The sequence below is a fragment of the Anguilla anguilla genome, chromosome 12 (assembly GCF_013347855.1).
Source record: "Anguilla anguilla isolate fAngAng1 chromosome 12, fAngAng1.pri, whole genome shotgun sequence".
Classification (NCBI taxonomy): Eukaryota; Metazoa; Chordata; class Actinopteri; order Anguilliformes; family Anguillidae; genus Anguilla; species Anguilla anguilla.
In genome coordinates this window covers 32,206,904-32,234,002 of record NC_049212.1, presented here as the reverse complement: position 1 = coordinate 32,234,002, position 27,099 = coordinate 32,206,904, and the positions used below count along the sequence as shown (strand labels likewise).

At 42.4% G+C, this 27,099-nt stretch overlaps 1 protein-coding gene across 5 annotated transcripts in view; it reads right to left on the bottom strand.

Moving 5' to 3' along the window:
• The window catches only part of LOC118208806, a 54,114-nt gene extending 37,745 nt beyond the window's left edge, over positions 1-16,369 (bottom strand). For 2 of the 5 annotated variants that reach the window (XM_035383694.1, XM_035383697.1), the window contains exons 1-18: positions 11,539-12,620; positions 10,622-10,710; positions 9,795-9,999; positions 9,130-9,243; positions 8,939-8,986; positions 8,466-8,554; positions 7,266-7,470; positions 6,939-7,052; positions 6,690-6,743; positions 6,075-6,163; positions 5,135-5,333; positions 4,213-4,326; positions 3,994-4,035; positions 3,516-3,604; positions 1,457-1,661; positions 1,108-1,221; positions 889-936; positions 515-603 (exon numbers count right to left, since the gene is read on the bottom strand). In XM_035383694.1, coding sequence (XP_035239585.1) covers positions 515-603; positions 889-936; positions 1,108-1,221; positions 1,457-1,661; positions 3,516-3,604; positions 3,994-4,035; positions 4,213-4,326; positions 5,135-5,333; positions 6,075-6,163; positions 6,690-6,743; positions 6,939-7,052; positions 7,266-7,470; positions 8,466-8,554; positions 8,939-8,986; positions 9,130-9,243; positions 9,795-9,999; positions 10,622-10,710; positions 11,539-11,583 — 1,952 coding nt within the window. In that variant the 5' untranslated portion in view covers positions 11,584-12,620. Of the gene's footprint in view, positions 1-514; positions 604-888; positions 937-1,107; positions 1,222-1,456; positions 1,662-3,515; positions 3,605-3,993; positions 4,036-4,212; positions 4,327-5,134; positions 5,334-6,074; positions 6,164-6,689; positions 6,744-6,938; positions 7,053-7,265; positions 7,471-8,465; positions 8,555-8,938; positions 8,987-9,129; positions 9,244-9,794; positions 10,000-10,621; positions 10,711-11,538; positions 12,621-16,191; positions 16,284-16,304 lie in introns of those variants that run through there. The other 3 variants (XM_035383696.1, XM_035383699.1, XM_035383698.1) reach the window with 3 other exon arrangements.
• Positions 16,370-27,099: the final 10,730 nt, after the last annotated feature.

The window sequence follows — 27,099 nt, the reverse complement described above, 5'->3', positions numbered from 1 at the left end:
GTATTACTACACAGAACATCTAAAGACACAGGTTTGTTCTCCATATTTCAAGAAATCTGACAGATTAAAAAAATGAAAATATTGGTTGGTGATATGGGCTGTGGGACATATTACGTTCTGGAATAGAGGTCCCACTCAGCTCTGAAATCGTTTATGTTGAGCAGTTTACGCATATTCCAATATTTAAGCAAAAACAAATCAACAGTCGCCAATAGCCTCATGTCGATAAATCCTAACCACAGAGTCACTAAACAGGAAAAACTGCACCAGCGATGGGGGAGGGTGTTTTACTGAACTACACAGTAGGCAGAGCTACAGTGAGCTGTCAATCACAGAATGAACCAATGAAAGGAGTCTAGCCCCCATACGCAAAACAAGACACGACTGGGTGAAATCAAGGAGTCACCACCAGCACAGTACTTCCCGCCATTTTTTTCCACGAATGCCTCATTCATTCTTCCACCACTAAACAGTGCACCAGCCCCACTCCCAGCAGCAGCCTCCATGCCCACACCTGTTGATCTGATGCGGAATCGCTCCCTGGAAGTACACAGCCATCCCCGGCCTGAAGCCGCCAAAGATAGGCCTCACATACGGTGCTTTCTGCAAGAAACACAGAGGGGTTAATACAGACGCAGTTCAGATTGCGCAGTGGTTCATAAGCCTGGTGCTGAAGAGCAGTATGGTCTGCTGGGTTTTGCTGATGATCAGCATCAATAGTACATATAAATCAAAGCAGCTGATATCACAGGTAAGTCATTTTGTTTCATTGGGTCTGAAGGGGTCGAGGATTTTAAGGCGTGTGTGTGTGTGTGTGTGTGTGTGTGTGCGCGCGTGTATGTGCGTGCGCGCATGGTGAGAAACCAAGACAAGAATATTCACACTAACCAAAATCTCAATTTTCCCACGAGGTTGAGGAATGACTTCTTGTCCTCCCTGAAACACAAATTTAGTTAGAGGTGTGTGGGGAAAAACAAAACAGTGCCCTTTCTAATGCAATAAAGCCTATAAATGCCTAAATGCGAATGCAAATTCTGTGTGGAAGACACTGGACGAGAGGACCTAAATGCTGTCTTTAAATGTCGAATGCACGCTGCTCCCTCTCACCTCGATGATGTCAACGACCTGCATGGAGACGTCCCCTACGATCACCAGGGTGCTCACTCGCTCCAGAGGCATGCGGTGCTTGAACAGGTGGAAGGCGTTACCGTTTACATTCACCTGCAGGAACAGGGAGAGGAAGATTGAGTCAAGAAAAGCTGTGATTAAAAATTTGTCAATGTTTTTTTTTTTTTTTTCCTCCCTCCAGAGCATTCAATCGGTCAATGAAATATCATGCCCTTCTGCAGTAAACAAGATTATATTCCTCTACAGTAAAGAGGTATTATAAGCATACAGATTATGTACACATGTAAATGCCAGCACACACACACACACACTTCCTGTCCTTTCTGACCTGGAAGCCCTCCGCGGTGACAAGAATGGTCAGCTCAAACTCCTCTCCCTTACGGAAGGGCATATCTCCAGGCCTCTCCTCATTTTCCCAGTGGCATTTTCGGAAGGTGTTGAACACCACCACCTCTGTGCCATCGAACCGGGGGTTGAAGTGCAAGGCAATATCAGAGCCACCTGCCTCCCCATACTTCAGGTTGATGGCGAACCTGCAGGACAGGACAGCGAGAAAGGAAGTCTCATCACAGATGGCTGATCTACAGGACATGTGGCTTCATCCTCTGAAGCACCCAAGCAACTAGCACCACAGCAAGAGGCCGCTTATGGACCGATTCAAACTCATTAATTTTCCAAAACTGACTTCAGTGTGAGACATTAAACAGACATTAAAAATCACTTAAGTAGGGCCTCATTTTCAGTTAAGCGGAAATCACTGACGGAAATTGCAGAATCAGGGTCAAAACGAGGAATGAATAGTGAGATTTTTTGATAAAATTATTTTACAAAAAACATTCAGTGCTGTTTGAGCATTGGGGATACCGGTCGCATATGCCTGAGTGTGAATGGACGTGCCTGCGGGTCATCATCCAATGCAAAACTTGGGTTTGTAGAGGATTTTGTTGAACAGAGTAACGCAGGTAAGGTTGACATGGTAACAGACAGACTCGAACATGGAGCCCAGTGAACCATGATTTTGCTTCTGTTCAATGTTCATCACTGAACTTGCATGCGACTGCACTTGATGGTAAGAGGATGGAGAAGGGCCATCAAATACGGCGTCTTAATATTTGCTGTAGCGATCTGCGCTAACTCTGCTGAAAGAAGGTTCTAGATGCAGAGCAGGAGTCAGAAGCGATGTGACCTCCTGTGGTTGAAATCTTTTTAGAATGAGAAGGGAAGACTTTGTATATTTGTGCAGTCATCTTTCCGGACAAAGCACTCCTTTTCGCCAGCCCATTACAGTAAAGAGTAGGGCTAATCACTGAGCTGTTTAAACTGTGCCATTTTAGCCGGCTTGTGTAACATAAGATTAAATGCTAAAGTGATACGGTCTTAAAAAAGTGTGCTAATTAAAAGAATCCAACATGCTTTTTGTGTTACTTTCAACACATGTAGTGTCAAAGTTACTAATTTTCAGTTACGAATATACAATTGATGCATTACACACAGGGAGACTTTAACAGACTGCGTTGAAAGTAACAAAATGTGTTGTCCTTACTTACACATGGAGGTATTAAAAAAAAAAAAATGACATGCTATGTGTTGTTACGCTGTACCCTCTCTTGTACACACAAAGGGGGAAAAATCTAATTCGGGAAATTGGCATATCCAACCCACTCAGGTCTGAAGTCAAGTCGCACCATCTCACCACCGCGCCTACAAAGGAAATCCTGGGGGAAACGCGGCTGAATTCCCAACTTGTAATATGTAACGCCGTCGGTCATTGCAGGTTGTTTCAGGGAGCTTTGTGGGAGTCTCCTGCAGTGTTGTTTGCTAGCCCAACTCATCCGCACTGAGCAGTAAGCACACACACGCGCGATGGATGACTGGCTTTACGGTAAGCACGAACGGGATGCTGGCACACAGCAGAGGGGCGAATCAGCTACAGTAAGGTTTCAAGAATTAATTGAGTGAGTGAGTAAGTGACTGGGTGACTATGTGTGTGTGTGTGTGTGTGTGTGTGTGTGCGTGCGTGTGACAAATAGCAAAAATATCGTATTTTCGTATTTTAGCAATCAGAACTGGACTGGAATTTTATTACACATAGGAAGGAGGCCTGCAACTGATGATCCAAAAAAAGAATACCATGTGGGTGGGGGTAGTGTAAATGTGCCCTAAGTGACAAGACAAGATAACTCATCTCTTACAATCTGCCTCAGTCCTTCAATCCTCTGCTTAACTACAATAGGTTCCTATTGGCAACAGGAGTTTCCAGTTGTGAATAACAATTTATAATGTCCATTGACACAGTGCAATACGCATCAGGCCCCTTAAATGAATTTTCAGGTAATTAATCAAAATGTGGGGAGAGAGAGAGAGCACGGCCAGCAGGGGCTCCGCACCTGTTGATATTCGGGAGAACCATTCCCTTGAAGAGCAGAGTCATCCCCACCCTCAGACCGCCACGGATGGTCCTCACATGAGGGATGGCCTGCACAGCACAAACACTGGGATTAATACAGAGCAGACCATCCACTGCAGTGGTTCATGATCCTGGTGCTGGCGAGCTGTAAAGGTCTGCTGGGTTGCACTGTCAATCAAGTGCTTAACTGACCAGTCGAGTGAAGCAGCCGACCACCTATTTAACACACCTGATCTGGTTTACGGGGTCTGAATGGGTCAACCATTTTAAGGAAAACACAAAATCCGGTGGCTCACATGAACCAGGGTTACAAAAACATTGATCGATTGCAACAGAATGCAGATGGAGAGATGGAGGGTGTGAGTAATGCAATACAGTCTGTGTAAACACTGTGACTGGGATACCTGTGTGTGTGTGTGTTGCTGTGTGTGTTGTGAGGGGCCATCAGGCATACTAACCACTATCGCTCTTCCAACTTGACCTTCTGGTACTGGTTCTCCCTGAAAAAAGAAAATTGTGAGTTTGGAGAGTTGGGAACACAAAATGATGCACCTCCTCACCCAATCATGCCTCCATTTGTTCAAAAGCAAATGCAAATACGGAGGTTTAAAAAAAAATGTGCACCATGAAAAACAAACGCCTAAACTGAAATGAAGAACTGCGCTGCTCTGGCTCACCTCGATGATGTTGACCGTCTTAATGCTGACGTCTCCCGCAATCGCCAGGGCTTTCACTCGTTCCACCGGCATGCGGTGCCTGAACAAGTGCAGGCCTTGACCGTTTACGTTCACCTGTCGAAACACAAAGGCAGGGAGTCAATAAGAACTGTGATTCAATGTGCCAATTGACTATCCTGCCCTCCTCCAGTAAAGGAGATATATTCCTTCACAGTAAGAAGGTATTTGCACATATGGACACTATGCACATGATCAAATACAAAACACACATTATGAGACCAAACGCATACTTTGAATGCAAATCTAAATTTTTACTTTTTCATCTCACGTTACTCAAGTTCACCCACTTTTATCCGTTTCAGCAAAAAACTAAGAGACGACATCATGCCACACTGGCCAATGAACGGAGGCAAGCACAGAAGAAAATTTTCAAATATTCATAGAAAGAATAGTTTCTGTCATCATACAAAAATACACTATAACATTAGAGTACCAATATTACATCATATTGGCAACTCGTAATCTTGGAGACTGATAAAGACATATAATCTCCATCTGTAATGACCCAACATGAACATGTTAGAATATGCAAAAGTTTGGTTCGGGACTCCAACATTAGTCCAAGAGATGCATAAAACTTTTTCAAATTAGTATTATTTTTAAACACGTGTTAAACCAGCTAGTCTCAATATTTAACTAAATTTCACATTTACACCATGTGAATTTTGAAATTCAGATGAAAGATAGATTTGATTTTCAGGATTGCGATTCTGGTTTTATTAACTCCATTTTGACCGAACAGTGATTTTGCAACGTTCCTCGCCTCTGTGAAATGGCCGAGTGCGAGGTATGTACCTCAAGCTGGTACTGGGTCACATATGCCCAAACACATTCACACACAAACACTTCCAGTCCTTCTGACCTGGTAGCCCTCTGACGTGATGATGAAGACCAGCTCGAAGTCCTCTCCCTTACTGAAGGGCTGAGCGACCCTCTCCTCATTTTTCCATCCGTGCCGGTAGCTGTTGAACACCACCACCCCATCGCCGGCGAACCGGGGGTTGAAGTGCATGGCTATGTCAGAGCATCTCATCTCCCCACACTGCAGGTTGATGTGGAACCTGCGGGAGGCGACACAGAGCAAACATTTATTACAGATTCTTTAGAGCCACCAGGTAAGATAATCAGCTCTCAATTTTCAATCAGTTCTTCAATCCTCACTACTACATAAGTACATGACATTCAAAGTGCTAACTGGAGTCCCTGCTGCTTCACTGCAATACAAAACATCTATTGTTACAGTACTGTTCTTCATCGGGTCCTTGATGTTTTAGCTTCACCGGTAGGGAGACAGAACTTGTAATGATAAGAGTACAGTGATGAATATTAGGTCGATCTATAGAATGTGGTTTCAACCTCCGAAACGTCTCAGCAAATAGCATAACAGCAAGAGATGGCTCAACAACGGAGTTCCGAGCGTAACATAATTAAAGATCACATAAAGGGGTACCTGCAACATTCATACCACAGCACTGACACATAATACAATGTTTTATTGACTTGCTTAAACTAAAGAGGGCCAGCCCAAGCAGGTAAAAGATGAGTAAATAGTGCAGTACCCTAACCTACCAGAATGACAGAGCTCCCTCCATCACATCAATGCACCCTGTTACACAATGTTATCCATTAAAAAGAGAGGTTGGTGAGAGGAGGTGGCACAAACTCAGTAAGCAGGTATGTCATGATAATCGATGGGGGAGTGGGCTTTCATGAATAGCAATAATAGTAATAATACCACTAAACTGTGTCTCAGCCGCAATCCCAGCACTTACTCCCCCACATGGCCAAGAGGGGTTTCTCACCTGTTGATGTTTTGGTGAACCGTTCCGTAGAAGAGTATAGACATCCCCACCCTCAAACCGCCAGAGATGGACCCCACGAACGGGATGCACTGTGAACACAAACACTGAGATCAATACAAACTCAGACTGTCAAATCTAGTGGTTCATAACATAACCCTAGTACTGGTGAATGGTCCAGTTTGCTGGAGTTCACTGTTGATCAGCACGTAGTGATTATACAGGGGCTGAAAATAGTTGAAGTAACCATTGATTATCACGGAGGGATGTATCCACAACACACTCACCAAATACCTATTCAAAGTAATGCCAATAATTGTAATAACATTTCAAATCAGGCATAAAATCCGTATTGAAAGAAAAACCTCAGTATTGTATGGATGTGGTCAGGAGCACCCCGTCACCCCACCTCCCCGCTCAACTCCTCCAAAAACGCACCACCCATAAGTAAGCTAACACAAATGGCTAGCATGGCTACACCTATATATAGAATGGCAGAGTGTTTCTGGGTTCCAAGCGCAAACAAACAAACAGTAAATGTACTCATACCGTGTGTGTGCGTGTCTGTGTGTGTGTGTGTGCGCATGCGTGCGTGTAATAAGGGGTCAGCAGACGCACATGAACCACCAACTCTCTTGCACCTCGATGTCCCAGACTGACTTCTTGTCCTCCCTGAAAACACAAACTCAGTCAGCGGTGGGTAGAGGAAAACACAACAATGTACCTCCTAATCAAATCGTGTTTACAAATGCAAATGGCAAAAAGCAAAGACAAACGTGCACTTTAAGTCGCTAAAAAAGAGGATCTGCTGAATAGCTAAAATCAAACTGCTAAATTTAATGTAGAATGCACGTTACTCTTCCTCACCCCGGTGATGTTGACCATATGCACGGAGACACACCCATCAATCTCCAGGGCATTCACTCGATTCACTGGGATGCGGTGTCTGAACAGGTAGAAGTGTTGATCGTTTACAGTCACCTGCAGGTGCCAGCGAAAAAGGGAGGAAGTCAAACAAGGCTGCAATTCAAAATTTCTATCAGTGATCCGCCCTATCTGTTAACTGAATCATACCCAAATCCAGCAAATTTATATTCCTCTGCTGTACAGACACATTTCATATACGTACGTAACACACCCATGCGAATACACACACACACACACACACACACACACACTTCCTGTCCTACTGACCTGGTAACCCGCTGAGGTGACAGCGATGATGAGGTCAAAGGTATCCCCCTTAGTGAAGGGCATCTCTCCGGGCCTCTCCTCATTTCTCCAGCCTCCACCCTGGAAGCTGTTGAACACCACCACTCCATTGCCGGCGAACCGGGGGTTGAAGTGCAAGGCAATGTCCGAGCATCTCATATGCCCACACCGCAAGTTGACGTGGAACCTGTGGGGAGCGATAGGGAGCGAGGATGCTTTATTACAGATTCCTTTGAGTCACCAGATGAGATACACGGCTCTAATAATCCTCCTCGGTCCTTCAATCCTCTCTGCTTATGAACTACAGGCTCTGGTTGGGAACAGGAGTTTCTGGTGCTGTATTAAAATACAGAACATCAGCTATCACAGTACTGTTCTTCATCATGCCATTTTCAGAAGACGGATGAAACTGGAATGTTTTTGCATCATCGTGAAAGAAACAGAACTTGTAAAGTCCTGAAAACCGATGAATATCTGGTTGGTCATTAGAAACATACAAGCGAACAGCGTCACAGCAAGAGGCTGCTCATCCACCGATTCAAAGTGAACAGTTTTTCACAAAGGACTCGAGTGTATGGGCGTTAAGCACACATCAAATATCACACAAGGGTGCTCAACCTTGGTCACATATGGTGCTGCCTGCTATATAACTTCAACCACAGCACCTACACAGACTGGGCATCCCGTACACTACTGAGCCTCGTTAGACAATGTTGTCTCTAAGAAAATAACCAGCTGGCTGGGAGGAGGCATAACAACCCATTCTTAACATCCAGCTTAGAGAGATCACAACAAGATTTTGTGGTGGTTAAGAAATTTGATTTCATGGTGGTCAAGAAAATTTGGGTGGCCTTCCAGATTTCTGCCACTTCCACATAAAAATGAGTGAGTATTGCTAAACTAAGTTTAAGTAAGTTTAGTAAAGCTTGACTACAAACAAAGTTCTGCATTCATATATATACACACATACACATACACTATAGTAAACTGTCAATCATAGACTTGTTTTAACCAGCAAATGTGTTATGCTCCCCACAGCAGAACATGTTTGGAAGAAATCAGGGAGACATGGCATTAGAGAATGTGCATTAGTTTTCGATGAAGCCTTGTTCTCTCTTTCACTACTTGTGTCTCAGGCCCAATCCTGCCATTACCCTCCATGGCCAGCAGGGGGCCCCTCACCTGTCGAGCTCCTGGGGCACTGTTCCCTGGATATGCACAGACATCCCGACTTTCAAACCACCTTGTATGCGCTCCAGATGTGGGATTTTCTGTACAACACAAACACTGGGATTAATACAGAGCAGTTTGTCTGTTGCAGTGGTTTATAACCCTTGATGCAGAAGAGCTGTAGGATCTGTGGGGCTTCACTGTCAATCAGCACTTAATTGATCGATCAGTAAAAGCACCCGATCACACAGTTAACTCCCGCACCAGATTTATTGGGTCTAAAGGGGTTTACGATAATTTTGAAATAAAAACAAAAATCAGCACAGCTTGTGACTCACAAGGCCAAGGGTTGTAAATCCAGTCTAACCACAGACAGAGGGTCTGAGGTACTGTAGGTAGGTGTGTGAGAGTGAGAATGGGAATGTTTCCCAACTGCATGGGTTTGTGATGTGTGTGTGGTTAGAGGCCGGATTATTCACACTCACCACCATCCTTCCTTCTGCTGGATTTCCACATATGCCCCCATGTTTTCCCTGAAACACAAACTCAGTTAGGGGTGGGTGGGGGAAATACAAATAAATGAATCTACAAATGTAGTCCTGTCTACTCATGCCTGAAGGTATACAATAGTAAACCGCTAAAACTGAAAGGCAGAACGCGTGCTGCTGTGACTCACCCCGATGATGTTGACGAGCTGCATTTCGACGTCCCCAGCGATCGTCAGGGTGGTCACTCGCTCCACGGGCATGCGGTGCTTGAACGTGTAGTAGTGTTGACCATTTACGACCACCTGCAGGAACCAGAGAGAAAGGCAGGGAGTCAAAAATGGCTGCTATTCACGGCATTCAGTTTGTCAATAGAATATCAATCAAGCAACCACTAACATCGGGGTGGGGGGTGGGGGGTGATTGTGTTGTCAGTACAAGTACTGAGTATCCCTACACTACAACAGTCACAATTATATGATGTAAACTGTAAAAGGCATGATTTTGCGTTCATCAAAAACCAGTGCTTCAAAATAGAGACAAAGAAAACATGAGCCCAGAAATTTTTGAAAAAGGATGAATACTGAATATCACTAATTGAATGTTTAGGGAGAATGTATAATTAATGACTGGAACAGTCAAGTAACTACAATGATACCCCTCAGTGATGCCCCGTGTATTACGACGATAATGCAAGTTGAAAGCATTATGGATCACACACAGTACAATCAAGCGAGTGCGCACACGCACACGCACACGCACACGCACACGCACACGCACACGCACACGCACACGCACACGCACACGCACACGCACACGCACACGCACACGCACACGCAGACCCTGTCCTTCTGACCTTGTAGCCCTCTGGGGCAACAACGAAGACCATTTCAAACGCCTCCCCCTGAATGAATGGCATCCCAGGGGGCCTCTCCTCATTTTTCCAGCCACCATGTCGGTAGCTGTTAAACACCACCACCTCACCGCCTGCGAACCGGGGGTTGAAGTGCATGGCAGTATCGGCGCGAGGCCCGTCCCCATACTGCAGGTTGATGTGGAACCTGCAGGACAGGACAGCGAGCAAGGAAGTCTCATCACAGATGGCTGATCAACAGGACATGTGGCTTCATCTTCTGAAGAAACCAAGCAACTAGCACCACAGCAAGAGGCCGCTTATGGACCGATTCCAACTCAATAATTTTCCAAAACGGACTTCAGTGGTACATTTAAAAAACAAGACCAGGTTAGAACCTAGGATATGGCTGGACCGAACTGGCCAATATCACAGACACGGTGTAACTTTATCACTCAGTCAGTCAGTCACAGACATTCGTGTTTGTAGGGCTGGCTCCGCGCTCTTGCGATCCAGCCAAAAATAAATAAATATGAACACTGAACATCACATAAGGGTGCGTCACTTCGGTTCCAGGGGTGCTGAAGTCCTGCTATATGCCAACCACAGCACTCACACCCAGCAGACCCCCGTTCAATTTACACAAGGCAGTTTGATAAATGTATACAGCGGCTATGCTAAAGTCCCATCAATTATCAATATCCTCAAATGTAAGCCCTAACCAGAGTCGCTGAACATTGCAAAATTGCACTGGCAAAGGGAGAGTGAGGTGTCACGGATAGCTTAAATGGTGGAGCGATAATGACCTGTCAATCACCGGCGGCCCTTACCTGTTGTTATTTGGTAGGACCCTTCCTTTGAAGTACACAGACATTCCAGTCTTCAAACCACCGTATATGGGCCCCACATACGGGATTTTCTGTGCAACACAAACACTGGGATTCATACAGAGCAGTTGCTGGTGCTGGAGAGCTGTAGGGTCTGCTGGTTTTTGTAGTCAGCACTGCTTAGTTTTTTTTTTTGGTCAATCAGAACTACATTGATCAAAAAAACTAAGCAGTTGGTTACACATTTAACAGAAACTGCATTATTGGGTGTAAAGAGAAAATAACTAATGGCAAAACTTCTGGCTCACAAGGACCAGAACTTTCAATTTGGTCTACTACAACAGAATGCAGATGGGGAGATAGATGGTGTGAGTAATGTAGGACCACAGTTACTGTGTAAAAACACAGAGGGACTGTGATCTGAGCGGACAGAGAGAGACACTCGAAATGTTCAAGGGACAGATCAGATGTAACTCCTGCTTAATTCAAGTCCATATTTTTTTTTTTTTTTTACATCATTTAGTCTAAATCATTCAGCTTTATCAAGGTAAGATTGTTGCCTGGCCCTATATACTCTGGAAGTGCAATAAAACACTTAATCACATCTACTGGATAAATTAAGTAGACCATGTGAAATACTTCAACATTAAGTACTTTGAGGTAAGGGTTGAAAACATTCATGCAGATTCCTAAGAAACATGTCCCAAATCAAAACTATCAGAGGAAAGAAAAAAAATTCAGAATATGGGTGAAGATAAATTTTCTGTAATTAGCAGGAATTTTACCGTAGTCTAAACGGTCAAAGTGCTTCAAATACACATTTGAACCAGGACTGTAAACACGTGACAGGAAGAGACACATAGAAAAGAGGCAGAGATGGACAGAACACGGTGAAACAAGCAGAGAGTAAAGCTACTCACAGGATCATGGATGGTCTGGTAACCCGGTGGAGATACGAAACACATGGTGACAGTCACACAGTGAGAGCCGGTCAGAGAAAATCAGAGACCAGTGAACCACTGAGACAGGCACAGGACATCTGGGCACCTTCGCTTTTATAGACCCTGCTGTTCCCAGCGGGCGGGGCTGGAGCGCTGCCCAAGGGCGGGGCCTGGGCTCAGGCAGTCGTCAAACATGCCATAACCACTCATAACAAGCAGGTGATTTGCATTTGTCCTTTCAAATGAAAAGACATTAAAAGGCAAGTGATCCAGTACAACAGAAGTGTGCCAGGTGAGGAGAGACGTGTATGTGTGTGCGTGCGTGTCATTTTCTTAAAAGCAAATGTGATTAAGATGAAGCCACCATGTTAACCCAAATTCCACTGGGATTGTGTGCATAATTACCAAGGTTTCAACAGTACACTGAAAGAGTGAATCTCCAAGCAACTACTAAACAGACTGTCCACCTGATGTTTCGGAGAATGCTCACACACACGCTCAGTGTGTGAGCCGGCATCCCTCTGCAGTCTACCACGCTCGATGTGAGAGCAATCCATTCTCCACGTCGGTCGGCGGTGCAGCTCAACAGATCCCAGTACCCATCGTTAACGGGCGCAAATCCTCAGAGCTGAAATGGAAACATTAGGAGGACAGGCCAGCGGCCTTCCCGAACGTTCCAAGTTCCCCATGTTTGATTCTGCTCATTTTATTCACCCGAGTTCTATTACAGGCAACGTTTCATGACGTTTTGAGGTTTGATGAGATGGTCTGAGGAAAACCGCAGGCTTGGTTCAACAAGCGTAAAAGCAGGCGTGTATTCAGTTCCTGTTCTTAACATAAATTTCTTCCACTAATTAAAGATCAGATATGTTCACAACCGGTTACAGGTCTTCAACAGTCACATATGTGAAAATGAATAGACTGGGCAAGAAGATTACTGTACAGATTACTGTACTGTACATGAGTCAAAATTTACTACTCTTAATGAATCACACTGAATTCAGATTAAGAGCTACAGTAATAACCCCACAAAACAAATCTCTTTCTGGTGCATACTTCATCAATTTACATACTATTTATTATAATTTATATTCATTTACTTTTAAAACAAGTTGAATATCATAAAATATCATTGAATTTAATGTTTCAAGCAAAATTCCCTTTGACATTCTATAGTTCATTCTACTGAAAGACTGTGGCGCCTAAAGGTGAAAGATTTTTTTTTTTTGGAGACAAAAGAAGATATCAGGACAACATGACGAGGCCAAAATTAAGGCAATGTGAGGACAGATGACAATGCAGAAACATATTTAAAGATAAATGAAATATAAAATTTTGAAATCAATTTAATCTGTGTTGAAACACAGGCTTCAGTCAAGATGCCAAGCAGTCAGCACTCGAAGGGAACAATCCCGCCTATGTGAAGTCCACCCCCCACCCCATCCGCACCCCACCATTATTTTATACAGACTAAGGGTGAAGCCACACATCCTCTGACAAGAAGCAACTTCGTAATCTCTTCTATTCATTTCAATGGGAGCAAAGTTTTTTAAAGGTTTTTGTGTCCGCTGGCATGCTTGGATAGCTGGCAATGCGATACAAGTGGGCGGAGTGATTGTAAAGACGGGGACCGTGGTGCAATAACCAACCAGATTAAAGACCGTTTAAATTGTCTTCGATTTCAAATTTTATTTCCCCATTCCACATAGTTCTGTTATGAGGACTTGTTAATTATTGGTTAATGGGCATTTCCAAAATATACAATCGATATGCATTTAAGGAACACGGATTTAAAAACATAAAACACGCCCACAAGCAGCTGATTGTGGGAGTGGAGAGCGATTCCAGGCAAATGCGTCAGAGCACGTATGGCTTTGCCCTTGGGGTGCCCCTCAGGGTAAAGCCACACCTCCTCTGACGAAATCACCTGGCATCACTCCCCTCACACAATCAGCCGCTTGTGGGCACGTTTTCTGTTTTTAAAACCATGTTCCTTAAATGTGTTTGCGTGTTCTCCCCGTGTCTGTGTGAGTTTCCTTCAGGTACTCTGATTTCCTCCCACAGTCCAAAGACATGCACTTAGGCGGATTGGAGACCCTAAATTGCCCATAGGTATGAGTGCGTGAGTGAATGGTGTGTGTGCCCTGCGATAGACTGGCGGCCTGTCCAGAGCGTATTCCTGCCTCTCGCCCAATTCACGCTGGGATAGGCTCCAGCACTCCCCGCAACCCTGCTCAGGATAAGTGGGTATAGATAATGGATGGATGGATGGATGGATGGAAAACAGGAGCCCAATTTTATCTGAGAAGGGATTTTTTTGTTGTTGATGTTATTGTTGCACCCAAAACACCTGATTAAACTACTAAGGCTTCGTTCAAGGCATTGGTTGAATCAGGTGTTTTAGTAACTCTATAACTACCTGCACACACTGGCCCTTCTCAGAAAAGACTGAACAGAATGAGAAAAGCAGCAACGATCTGGTGCCTGGGGCCATGAAGCAGGATTACAGAGTTAGCTGGATAACTGCACTGAGTAAAACCTGGAAAAGCTCTCTACTTCAATTCAGTTTCAGAAGGGTAGTGGGTTTCACTCAGTGCCATTATCCAGCTAGCTCAGTAATCCTGCTTCGTGACAGGCCCCTGTAATTGGGTGTGCACATGATTGTCACTGCATTTAGATCAAACCTACCATGCATCAAAAAAGCTCAATCAACCCACTCAATCCATTTCTAATGCCATCATAGCGTAGAGTTTAAAACCATATTGCGCTGCACCCCCTTACAAAAAAAATTAAAAATAATTTTTTTAAAGTATAACCAGAGGCTGCATTAGTCTAACTGATAACATTGGGACTAAACAGGCTCACGTTTTAGTTAATAAAATCTAAACATCCAGTGAGCACACGTGGCTTACCACCAGTTCAGAATTTTGTATCATTTTCTGTAGCCTACTTGATGTACTAGAAGTAGCAAAGACATTCAAGAATAAGCCTAATTAGACTTTCCGGAAGTTTATTTTTGTTCAAAAGTGAACAAAGAACACTCATTATAAGAAAGTATGCTATATTAGTGTGCTTATAAAACTTAGAGTCCACCATGTCAAAGTTCCCTTCAGCCGAAAATGAGTTAGTCATAGGCCTAACATATGATTTCATGAAAAACATCTCAGTCGATCATAAAATTCAGGAGAGAATAGTACATAAAACTGAAGTGAGCCTAACCCATGCATTTGGGTTAAACTGGCTGCACAGGCAAGGATATTGAGAAATCATTGAAAATGCATGGAAATTGAACTGCACCAAATTCCTGAATTCTCCTCCTCAGTCAGTGAGAATAGCACCTTTGCCTGTGCAGTCAGTTTCATCAACCAAAAAACATAGCTGAGGCTCACTTCAGGTTTCTTATTTACCAACTATAGATTCTCCCCTGAATTTTAGGATGAAATGATGTCTGCGGGTCGTATGGCAAGCCGTTTTAGCTTTAATTCATTTCTAGAGTATATCGCAAATACAATTCTAACTAGTTAGAATGCAAATTCTTGATCAGAAATTCAATTGTAACTAGTTATAATTCAAGCGTTTTCCCCAATCATTTCAATGGGAGTTTTGATAAAGAATTAAATTTTAAATAGGAATTGTATTTTAACTAGTTAAAATTGGACATTCTAATTAAAACTAGTTAAAATTCTATTATAGATAAATAATTCCAATTTTAACTAGTTAAAATTTAATTCATATTATCATATCAGAAATAGGTTTTTTAACTAGTTGAAATTATATTGTTGATATCAGTAATTGATTTTCTGATATCAGAAATTGGCATTTTAACTAGGTCAAATTCCAACTCCCATTGAAATGAATGAGAAAAAGGTTTCAATCAGACTAGTTAAAATAGAATTTCCGATATCAAGAATTGGCATTTTAACTAACTAAAATTGAATCTCTCATATCAGAAACACACAACTAGTTGCAATTGAATTTCTGATAAAGAATTTTCATTCTAACTAGTTAGAACGCAAGTTTGAATCGCTAGAAATTAAAGCTAAAACGGCTTGCCATATCTTTGATACACAACTTGAATAACGTTGAACTAGTAGCAGGAGTGCTCATTGGATGTTTTTATTTATTTATTTTTGAATGCATGGTAGGGTATTTAAATGTAGTGATATAGCATATAGCCACCCACTCCCTAAAGATGGTATTTCTCTATACCATTGTTGCAAGTTCTACGTTTACGTGTCAGGAACTCTTCATAGTAAGAAATTTTAAGACAGCGCTTCCGACATTACAAGTGCTGCGAGGGTAACAGCGACAGATTCGCATGCAGTCACATCTTTCCAGAATATATCGATAAACAAAACGTACACGAAACTTTACGAATCAATTTATCCAGTTTCGAGTTTTGTTAATTATAGGCTGAAGTTTCGCTAATTTACTTAAAAGATGTTCGGGTATCTACAACGATAAGACCTATATTCGTATTTAGCGGTCCAGGTCAGATAATACCAGCTGTTAAGTCTGGTTTTATAGGCTTCCTTAAATTCACTCGATCGCAATCTCGGTAGTCGTAGTCTACTGCTTAGTTTCTCAACGGACGGTTTGTTCTGCAGGTGCACGAGCGTTTAAATTACGAACCCTTGAAATGTCAGCGCGTTCAGTTTTCGCAGTTGCAGAGTTGGGAGGGTTGAAAACGGTGCTTAGGAGTCCCAGATTTTTTAAACGTAAGGATACTGTTTAAAACGCCATACCTCTATTTGTATAAGTGAATGTTCTATTATTACACAAGTCAGACGCTCCACAGCAGGTGGTGTCCAATCTTATCCGAAAAGGGCCATTGTAGATGAAGGTTTTCTGTTTTAGTCCAGCACTACAACACCTGATTCAACTAATTAACTATCCATGGTCTTCAATCAAGACCTTGATAAGCAGAAGCAGGTGTGTTAGTGCTGGGCTATAACAAAAGCCTGCACCCACACCGGCCCTTTTCAGATATCATTGGACTCCCCTTATCCACGGTTTTGAAGCACCCCATCCTATTTGGAAATTGATTAAAAGCAAGACCCCAGATTGAGCCTGAGCTGCAGTAAAGTCAGTGGAAGCATTCCATTCTGCCCCTAGTGGATGGACCCATTGTGACTTCATGTATGCTCACAGCAGAAACAAGACCAGGTCAAAACCTAGTATATGGCTGATATATATCTTTGGCTGTAGTCTGTTAACCAGTACAAAACTTGCTGTCTTGGGAAAGCAATAAATTCTCACTCAATAACGGTTGGAATGGATTTGTCTACCATGTAAATCAGATGAGTTCCCTAGGCATTATGGTTGAGGTTCATTGGTTGTATTCGACCTTATTTACATATTCCAGCTCACAAATCTTGTTCTGCAAAAGTGTTAAATAATGTACTTGCCCAAGGAAATGTTAAACCTCTGCACATCGTCCAGGATCTGAAATTGTGGTTCTCTTCTGAGGGAGCCATATGCAGACGGGTGACAAATTAAAGGAAAAACCTCAATGAGTGGAGAAACATAATGAATGCAGATGCTTCCATACAGGTGTACTGCATGATACAATTAAGCCATTAACATCCTATTGTGCTTTGTGGCATGTATAAAAATGCTGAGCAAGTCAATTTGATCTTTGGATCAAGATGACAAGAGGAAAAGATCAAAATTACTTTGATTCATTATTGGGGCACGGATGGCAGGAGCATCAGTCACAAAGACTGCTCAACTGGCTAGTGTTTTAAAAGTAAAAGCGACTAAAGTGACATCTGCATTTGGATCTATGGGCAAGACATCAGTAAATAGGAAATTGTGGTCAGAAGAGCACATTCAATGACCGTTATGCTCACGCATCCGTGCAATATGTGAGGAAAAACAGAAAGCAGCTCTTCCGCAGGTGACTTCCTGAATGTCAGGAAAGGACGTGACCAGACTGTAGGCAAGATCAGTCCGTCGACAACTACACAGGGAGGGATATTATTGTAGGGTTGCAGTACAGGCCTGAATGCTTGAACCCAACAGTGAGGGGGGCCAGTGGCTCTGTTATGCTGTGGGGGGCATTTTCCTGGCAAGGTTTAGATCCACTTGTCCCCTTCGAGGGAAAGGTCACTACAAACCAACACAAAGTTATTCTGAGCAATCCCCTTTATCCTATGATGACAATTTCTATCCTAATGGGAGTGATCTCTTCCAGGATGACAATGCCCCCTTCCACAGGGCACGAGGGGTCACTGAATGGTTTGATGAGTATGAACATGATGTGTATCATATGCTATGGCCTTTGTAGTCATCAGATCTCAACCCAATTGGACACCCATGGCAGATTTTAGACCGACGTGTTAGACAGCACTCTCCTCCACCATCAACAAAACACCAAATGGGGGAATATATTTTGGAAGAATGGTGTTCCATTCCTCCAGTAAAGTTTGAGAGACTGTTCTACTTCACAGAATCTATGCCAAGGTGCATTGAAGCTATTCTGGCGGCTTGTGGTGCCCGAATGCCTTATTGAGACATTTTACATTTGTCTTTCCTTTAATTTGTCACTCGACTGTATGTCTTATGTATAACCTTCATGGGCATAAAAGGCAAGGACCTACAAGAGAATTGAACCCCATTACACAGCAACATTTGTTGATGGTTTAATATAACAAAAAAAAAATTGTTGACCTCCATCAAAAAGTATACCAAACCAATAGATTTGGTCCATTGTTCCTTTTGGTCAATTAGCCACATTGTTTTAAGACAAGAAAAAAATGTTTGCACATCGTTTTAAAGATAAGATAGATGTACTTTATTGAACCCCATGGGGTAATTTGTCCTCTGCATTTTGACCCATCCTAGTTACTTAGGAGCAGTGGGCAGCCACAGTGCAGCGCCCAGGGACTAACTCCAGTTCTGAGGCCAGTGCCTTGGTCAAGGGCAACTGCAGGAGTGCACCTAACATGCATGTCTTTGAGTATGGGAGGAAACCGGAGTACCCAGAGTAAACCCACGCAAACACGGGGAGAACATGCAAACTCCGCACAGAAAGGCCCCAAGCCGAGATTCAAACCCACAACCTTCTTGCTGTGAAGCGACAGTGCTAACCACTGTGCCACCATGTCCACCCAATATCATTGCAAGTTTGACCATTTCAAATCTTGGAATATTAATGGATCGATTAGCCAAAACAAACAGTGAGAGCAAACGTTCAGAGAAAAGATCTCCCCCTATTTCTTGAGGTGGATGTCAAGCCGTGCCAAACTGGGCCTCAAATTCCTGCACTTTCATGAGATCAGCAACTATCGGCTCACTTTCTGCGACACTTGTGGAGGCTTTGTGAGTGTTCCGTATGGTTCTGACCCCCACAGTCAAGAAGATAGACAGTCACATTAACCCATACTTTCTCCCCCTTTGGAACAGCCACCTTTATTTACATTAACCGTTCTCAACAGTCCCTCTGCCATTTCAGGACATGCAGCATTCTTTTAATTCCACAGTTTGCCATTTAAGTTCTCACAGACATTTGAGTTGGACGAGGAGACACGTCTAGCTTGACAGAACAGACTGTCGGTCCCCTAGGGGTTCAACAGTCCACAATAAGAGACAGACACCTAGCAACATTACAGCCAATTATGTGCTGCCCTGAGGGGCTCCCAGCGATAGCTGGCATTAGCCAATCTAGATTCCATGCCAGCAGCTCATTTGGATATTTGCTCTCCATCCAGGGCCACATTCTGTCATTAATTGCAAGGAGCACAAGTGATCCTAAGTTTGAAAATTTTAGGAAAAAAAACTCATGTATTAGTGCTCCTAAATTATTTTTTCAGTCAGCACACATCAAATTTCAGGAGCAGATACTCCTAAATTCGGAGCATCATGGAGCAGCTCTGCACTCAGTCATCCACACCCCTTTCTATATGCCTTCTCGCTATAATATGTGTTCTGTGGTCCACCCTTTATTTGAATTTAGTATGGCATGTTCTGATATGGAAATTTAAATATGTCATTCATCACATTTCTTATCACAGACATGCACAGTACATTGTAACTACAGCAATGCAAATTACCTGCAGAGTTTAATTTGACTGCTGCAAAAGTCAGTAGATAGGGTTTTATATGCAGCAAGTTGCTTTTTAATGTGCCATTTTATGACCCAACCCTCAGACCTGCTTCTCAGTGTTAAAATCATGCTCAATGCTCATAGATTTACATAGTGCAGCAAAAAAAAACTTCAGGCAGCTAATGCAAATGTGACAGATTTTGCCAGTCAAACAGCAGCTGAGATGGCGTCTTTAGAATCCTTTAGATTTGATTGTTCTGGAGCAGTCCGTTATGAAGCATTGTCCTGACCCTATTGCTAAACGGGCCTATTCAGTCCAGTATGCTTTATTATCTATTAAGGAACTGCATACATTAAAGATGTACACTTTAAAAATATACATATACAAAAGGGGAAAATAATAACCTTTCCTTTTTGGTATTTTATTTCTAAACATGCACACTGCAGATGTGGCACAGTATGTCCATCTTGTGTGATGCTAATTAGTTGAAATGTAAACCACGATACTACTTACCATAAGTACCATAATTTCTAAAAGACCAAATCCTCCTGTAGTGGTCTTTGGATGTTGATAGTGTCAGGAGAAACTTTGATTGTTAAGACCCAGCTTTTCTCCAGGGACCCAAAGTCAGGCGGCAAAGCTGCAGCAGTGGCTTCTGGCAGGTCCTCGGGTAGGGGCACAGTCCCCACGGTGGAGAGGATTTCCACACCACTTGCAGAATCTGGACCCATCCCACTCCTCCCAATCCTCTTCCATCCTGGGCCCGGGAGAGGCCTCAGCAACCAGAGTCAGGAGGTGCCCCAGGTAGTCCAAGGGGCAGGCCTCAACGTCCTCCCTGGAACAGGGTTCCCATCAGCTCATAGGGCTGGCTAGGAGGAAGGGCTGACCTGCTGAGGCTTTTTTTTTTTGCCTGTGATGCCTCTTATGTGGTGTGCTTTTTATTAATTTTTAAAGAAATTTAAGAAATCCAATTTTCCAAAAAATTTTTGGGGAAAAAAAACATGAAAAGAAAAATCTCTCCGTCCACCAGGGGCACTATGCCCACATCCTGGGGGTGGCTCTCTTGATGAATAGACAGGAAAAACACAAGAACTGTAGGCTTACCGTCTTTTATAAGTCCAAAAACAACAAAAAAAAATAGAAATCTTAAAGAAACGACGAACTGGCCAACCTGGCAACCGAATGGATCTTTTTCCAACTCTTCTCCTCTCCTTTCCAGGGAAGATTTATTTAGCCAGGAAGACATCAGCTCCTACTTCATGTGGGGGTTGTCAAGCTGGGCCTCAACTTGCTGCAAAACTAGAGGCTCACTTTCTGTGACACTTGTGCAGGCTTCGTGAGTGTTCCTTATGGTTCTGACCTCCACAATCTCTCTCTGAATTACATATTTTGATATTTACCTGTCTTGTCTCCCTATTCAGAATACCCAGAGTCCCTCAGTGGCACAGCTACACAGTATGCTAGTTGAACTGTCACAGACATCGAGCTGGAGGAGGACATGTGTAGCTTGAGCAAATAGACTGTGGGCATTCAATCGACTGTGGGTAAACAAGGGGGCCACAGGTTCATGATGAGGCACTGATATTCCACCAAATTAAATCCCGAAATCAACAAGCAGCATCATGGCCAACCACGTGTTGCCCTGTGAGGCTCCCAGCTGCAGCTGATGTTAGTACCGTCAGGTTTCAATACCAGGCCTCGGGGCTCATCTCTCCACCCGACCCCAGTGTGTGAGCTGGATGTTAGCTCTCTCTCTCACTCATCCACACCCCTCTCTGTCTGCACTCTTACAGTTACGGGGGGGGGTGGCATTGAACAGAGGGTGTCAATGTTAACCGCTCTAGCCTACAGCTGACAGTTCTCAAGCTTTCAGAGCCCGTGGCATGCTTAATGAGCTTTCTTCTTTTTTTTGTGCTTTTTTTCATTTCATTTCTTATTTGAATTTTGTCTGATGTATGTTCAAATATGGAAATGAAAATATTTTAGCATATTTCTGGAGGAATGTACAAGGGGTAGACAAAATAATGGAGAGAGCTTGTGAGAGGAGAGGAGCGGAGCGGAGCAGAACGATAGGAAATGTCGCTCCTCGCTCATGAGTGTGTTTGTGCTCTGCTCCTCCACTCCACTCCACGTCCTTATCCCAGCTCCCCTCCAAAACCGCTCACAGAAAAAATTATAATGATGTGCTGATCAAAATTAGCACCGTTTGTTCTTTTTTGTTTTAGGTAGATTCAACATAGGAGCAATTTTGAACTAGACACACAACTTATCAACTAGCAATGGGAATAGAGATTAGCTAAAATTATTAATGGGTTTCAATAAAAACCTGGGCTACAGATACATTTAGCAAATTAGTTAGTTAGCCTAACACTCTGTTCAGAGTTTCCCCTTCAATACATTAGGAGGGACGGCCCACCCCCCCCTAAAAATATTTCTTGAAATAATATGGCAGTGTCATATTTGAAAACAAATTACCTGTGATTTAAAAATCAATACAAAATTTGTTTGCATAAGCACTCTCATTGTATGATCCATTGTCAGGAATTATCAACGATTTAATACAATTGTGGGGTGTGTGGATTCCCCTCGGTTGGTAACCTACTCCAAGTATGAAATTGCAATGTTTTGACTGGCACGATAATTGACTGCTCAGTCATGTGCAGATGAGTGTGTGCAGACGAGTGGATTTGTTCACATAGTCAAGATATAAAAATATAAACATGGCAATTTCATTATTTGAAATAAAAATGTCATCTTCAGTTAATAAGAGGAGCTTGCCACCAAAAAAGGGTCAGATAAGTCTCATCTTTCTTCCATGTAAAAGAGATTTGGGACGATGGTGACAGTGGAAGCCGATCTGTTGTCAGTGAGATTAATGATAATACAGAAACCAATGCAAATAATACAGGTGCGGCCAAGCTGTCATAACACCAGAGTCCATGTGAAACCCGGGCCTGGCTTGAGGATCCTCACTCCAAACCATGGCTTTACAAAACAAGCCTTATGACAGGAAGTCACTGATAACTAAAGATAATGAAACTGCAAAATATCCCAATCACAGAGTAGTTTAAACAATGCTATTTTAGCCAGCTTGTTTTTGACATAACGTTAAACATTAAGCTGATTTCATCCTCTGCACCCTTTTTCATTATTTTCTAGTCTCTTATGTTTCTGATATTTGGAAGCAGCTGTATCGATGAAGATGAATAACATTTACAATTTACATAATACAATTCTAAGCACCGTTTGTTAGGGAAGCTCTACCACCCATGTGTAGGCAACACAGGCCGTCAGCAGCCGTACCAGCTGTCACCACTGTTGCCATTTTGGAGGCTGTTTTTGGGGTGCTTAGCAGCTAGTCTGTTAAGTGTCCATCTGACCCTGTCGGTGAGCTTCGGATTTCGACCACTCTTCGTCTTCACCGATGCAGTCTGTTTGCATGTGGAATATGTTTCGAGACCGTTTCCCTCTTGCCACATTAAATTATTTTGAGTTTTTGTTACCTACGCAAAAGCTAATCAGGCTCTGTCTATTTCACCTATTTGGTGAAAGTTGCATCTCATTTTGCCCTTGCGAAATGACATATCAAAGTGATTGTCATACCTCCAGCCCTATGTATACAGTACATTGTAACTAGAGCACAGCAAATACATTCTGCATCCCTTTGGTTAGGTGAACAAGTGACTATTAATTAATACATTAATTAATATTAGTAATACATTATATTACAGGCATTTAGTAGACGCTCTTAAATGCTTTTACATAGCATTTTTTTTTTACATTGTATCCATTCATGCAGTGTACTGCATACTGAAGCAATGCAGGTAAGTACCTTGCTCAAGGGTACAATGGCAGTGTCCTACCCAGGAATTGAACATATGACCTTTCAATTACAAGCCGAGTTCCTTACCCACTGTGCTACACTGCCACTCAATAAACACCATATGTTAACAGGAAAGCAATATATGACAACAAATATTTTAAATTATTATTCATATTAATTTAACTCGGTTGGTTGCTTTGGTAGGCACTTCATTAGTGTTTGATGTGTTAAGCATTAGTCCATGCCTTAATTTTTCATGATGTATGCATTAACTGATCATGACTTATTCATTGTTTTTAGTATTAGTAAATGCTTATTTGGGTCCGGTGCTGCAAAGTGTTTTCTTCATGTGTCGATTGAAGCCTCAAACCTACCTAGTCTCAGTGGTAAAAATTATGCTCACAGCTCGTAGATTTACATAATGGCACATAAAAGTACAGAGCAGTTGAATGTTCAGTGTGAATGTCAGTGGATAGTGTGTTACATAAAGAAATGTATTCATCTCTGTCATCTTATGACCCACCCCTCACAACCTGCTCGTTCTCAGTGTTAAATTTTTGCAGAATGCTAATACATTTACATTACAGTGCAATAAAGTTAAGCAGTTCATGCAAATGTGACAGATTTTGCCAGTCAAAAAGCAGCTCAAATGGCGGTGACAGAATCGTTCATATCTGTGTTCTCAGGAGCAGTTTGTTAAGGGACCGTCCCAACCATATTGGTTAATGGGCTTATTCAATTTGGTACCCTGGTATGCTTTATTATCAGTGAAGACACTGCACCCCTGATTTTCTAAAGATTTGCAGTCATGCTATTGGCATTGCTGGTGTAAACAGTGGTGGTGTAAATTCAATTCCCCAGACTTAATTGGCTAAATAAATGTTCTCTCCCTCTCCACCTTCGCTAATGTGTGGTGAGCGTTCTGGCGCAAATTGGCTGCCGTGCATCACCCAGGTGGGTGCTACACATTGGTGGTGGGTGAGGTGAGTTCCCCTTCACTGTAAAGCACTTTGAGCATTTGGAAAAGTGCTATATAAATGTAATTATTATTATTAATAATAATTATAATAATAATAATAATACTAATAATAAATGGTGGCTGGTGTAAACTCTAATTTACTAATGCAAAAGTGCAAAAGTTGAGGAAGGGATGACTGACATGAATGCTTGCTTCTGAAATACATTGTGGTATTTTGAGATAGTCAAATTTCTTTTCTATGATACATCAGAGTAAATGAAGACTATCATTAATATTTATATCCTAAATTAATTCAGGCTTCAGGCAGTATTTCACGCCAAACTCAAAATCTATGTTTTCACAGTGATAGCCTCTGACCCACGTCATGTGACTCACTAGATGAATGCGCCATGCTGCTGATGATACGCTCCCAATTTTTACGATTCATTTGCGATTCACGGCCAAGCTCCGTGTTTTAGAGGTCTGACCACAGATCAGTAAAACATATATGTGCACAGATGATCAACTAAAAACTACACAGAGGCCAAGAAATTAGTTTCATTTTGCCTGTTCATTTTGTTAGGAGATAGATATACACTTCTGGCTGATGACACCTCTACCAAAGCCTGTGACCCAGGCAAAGCAGAAAAACTAGAAGTGTGGTGGAGCAGACGTCTGGAATCCTCAAGTTGCAATTTCACTGCCTGGACCGTGCAGATGAAGCCATGCTGAATGCCTCAGAAAGCACATTCCACAGTATTGCTGTGTGCTGCGTGATCCACAACACAGCCATTTGCTACGGGATGCCTGTGGTGGAATGCAAGGAGGACGATGATGATGGTAATGTTGAGGAGGAGCAAGAGGAGCAGGAGGAGGAGGCCGACGAATCAGGGTACGGGTGATGAAATTTTTTCAATAAAATTGATCAGAGATTCTCTGTGTAATACTGTATCTTTTAACAGAAAGAAGTAGCAACTGTTAATCATTTGGACTGGCCTAATCCAAAAAAGTAAATCAAATTTGTTTTACAGTGTAGCCAATATCAGAGACGTTGTGCATCCTTGTCGTTTGAAACTCTGGACATCATTGTCATCTTTCATCAACAAATTAAATGAAACAAATTTCCTGGCACAGTATTTATTTAGGTTTTGTACCTGAACATTTGATGAACACAACAAAAATACTGAAGCGTAACGTATTGCAAGACTCAACTCGAGTAAACATTTGCGTTTGAATTGCATCTATGTTGGTTTGCTCATATTCCAGTCTTCAGTGTCTCCTTTTTCAGAGCGGGTCAGATTTGAGGGACCAGAGAAGCACGTAGCTGAAGTTAGAGGTTATTCGTTGGATAACTTCAGCTGTGATTCGGTGAGGTCTGCGAAGGTTTGGGCCAAGGAAGGCTCAAGAAGGCTCACTTTCTGTGACACCTTGTGGAGGCTTTGTGAGTGTTTGGCATCAGTCCAGTATGGATCCCAGTTCGTGCGCTGGATTGGCTTGGCTCGCCCTCACTCATCCACACCCATCTCGTGTCTGCACTCTTACAGCTGCAGGGGACCAAAGACAGTAGCTGTGCCACACGAAACTACAGCTTTGGTTTCCAAAATTCCAGAGCCCAAGGCATGCTTAATAAGCAAATATTTTCTATAGTGGCACACCCGTTAGTAGAATTCATCTTGACATATATGAAAATGTGGAATTTTTTTTCAATATTTTAAACTGTTCTCCCATTTTTACTTGTGCTTACTTTTGTTGTTCTATGATATTTTATGCATTTATATTATATTCATTTTAATGTATCATGTGCTATTCTATTTTTCCCTTGGCGCGCAGGAACTGCCGCCGTGGACTATGCATGGCAAATTGTGTGGCAAACTTTGAGGGACGTTTTGTGGGACGCATGCGCAGGTGGTGCCAGCTAAAATGTGTCTGCGGAAGTGAGTTGCGCCGTGGGTCTGGACGGTTCCGTGCTTGTTTTATTTTATATACTCCTTTGTTATTTCATTTTACTTTAATTTTCTTCTCTCCACTGCACTATGGAAAGCATTTTGAGCTGCATCTCTGTATGAAAAGTGCTATACAAATAAATATAATTATGCTTTTTTCTCTCTTTATTCCTTGCCACAATATGTTTACTTGGCTCTGTGCATCAAAGCCCAACTCTTTCCCCTTTGCCATATTTCTTGCAACTTTACAACCTATTTGAACAATGATATTAGGCTACCTGTGGTTTAAAAAAAAAAAAAAAAAAAAACTTAAAAGGTCCAGGAAACTGAAATCTGTGAATTGCATTCACAAATGGTTGAAAAATATTTTTAAATGATTCTTGCAAGAAAAAAAAAAACACATAGTAAAGCCAGTGCCAAAATTGGCTTTCCCCCTTGGCTAAACACCTAGTTTTCAGTGGGTGGGGTTTCAGCTGTGTGTTAGTTACATAACAAAAAGTCCAGTGAAATATTTTCTACATGTAATATGCGTAGCCTATGGAATTAGGTATCACAAAGGACACAGTTATATATCTGGGGTTCTTTTATTTGTGGATCGCTGCACTGATTTTTAAGTGGTGAATATTTGCATCACAACTGGCTGTGAGTTTTCCTTACGTATTTGCAAACGCTTGTGGATTACGGTTATCTTTGTGAACTTTTACAGTCTGATCAACGTTTAGCGTTTAAGAAGGTTCTTTTTGGGAAAAGAACATGCAGGCAATACAA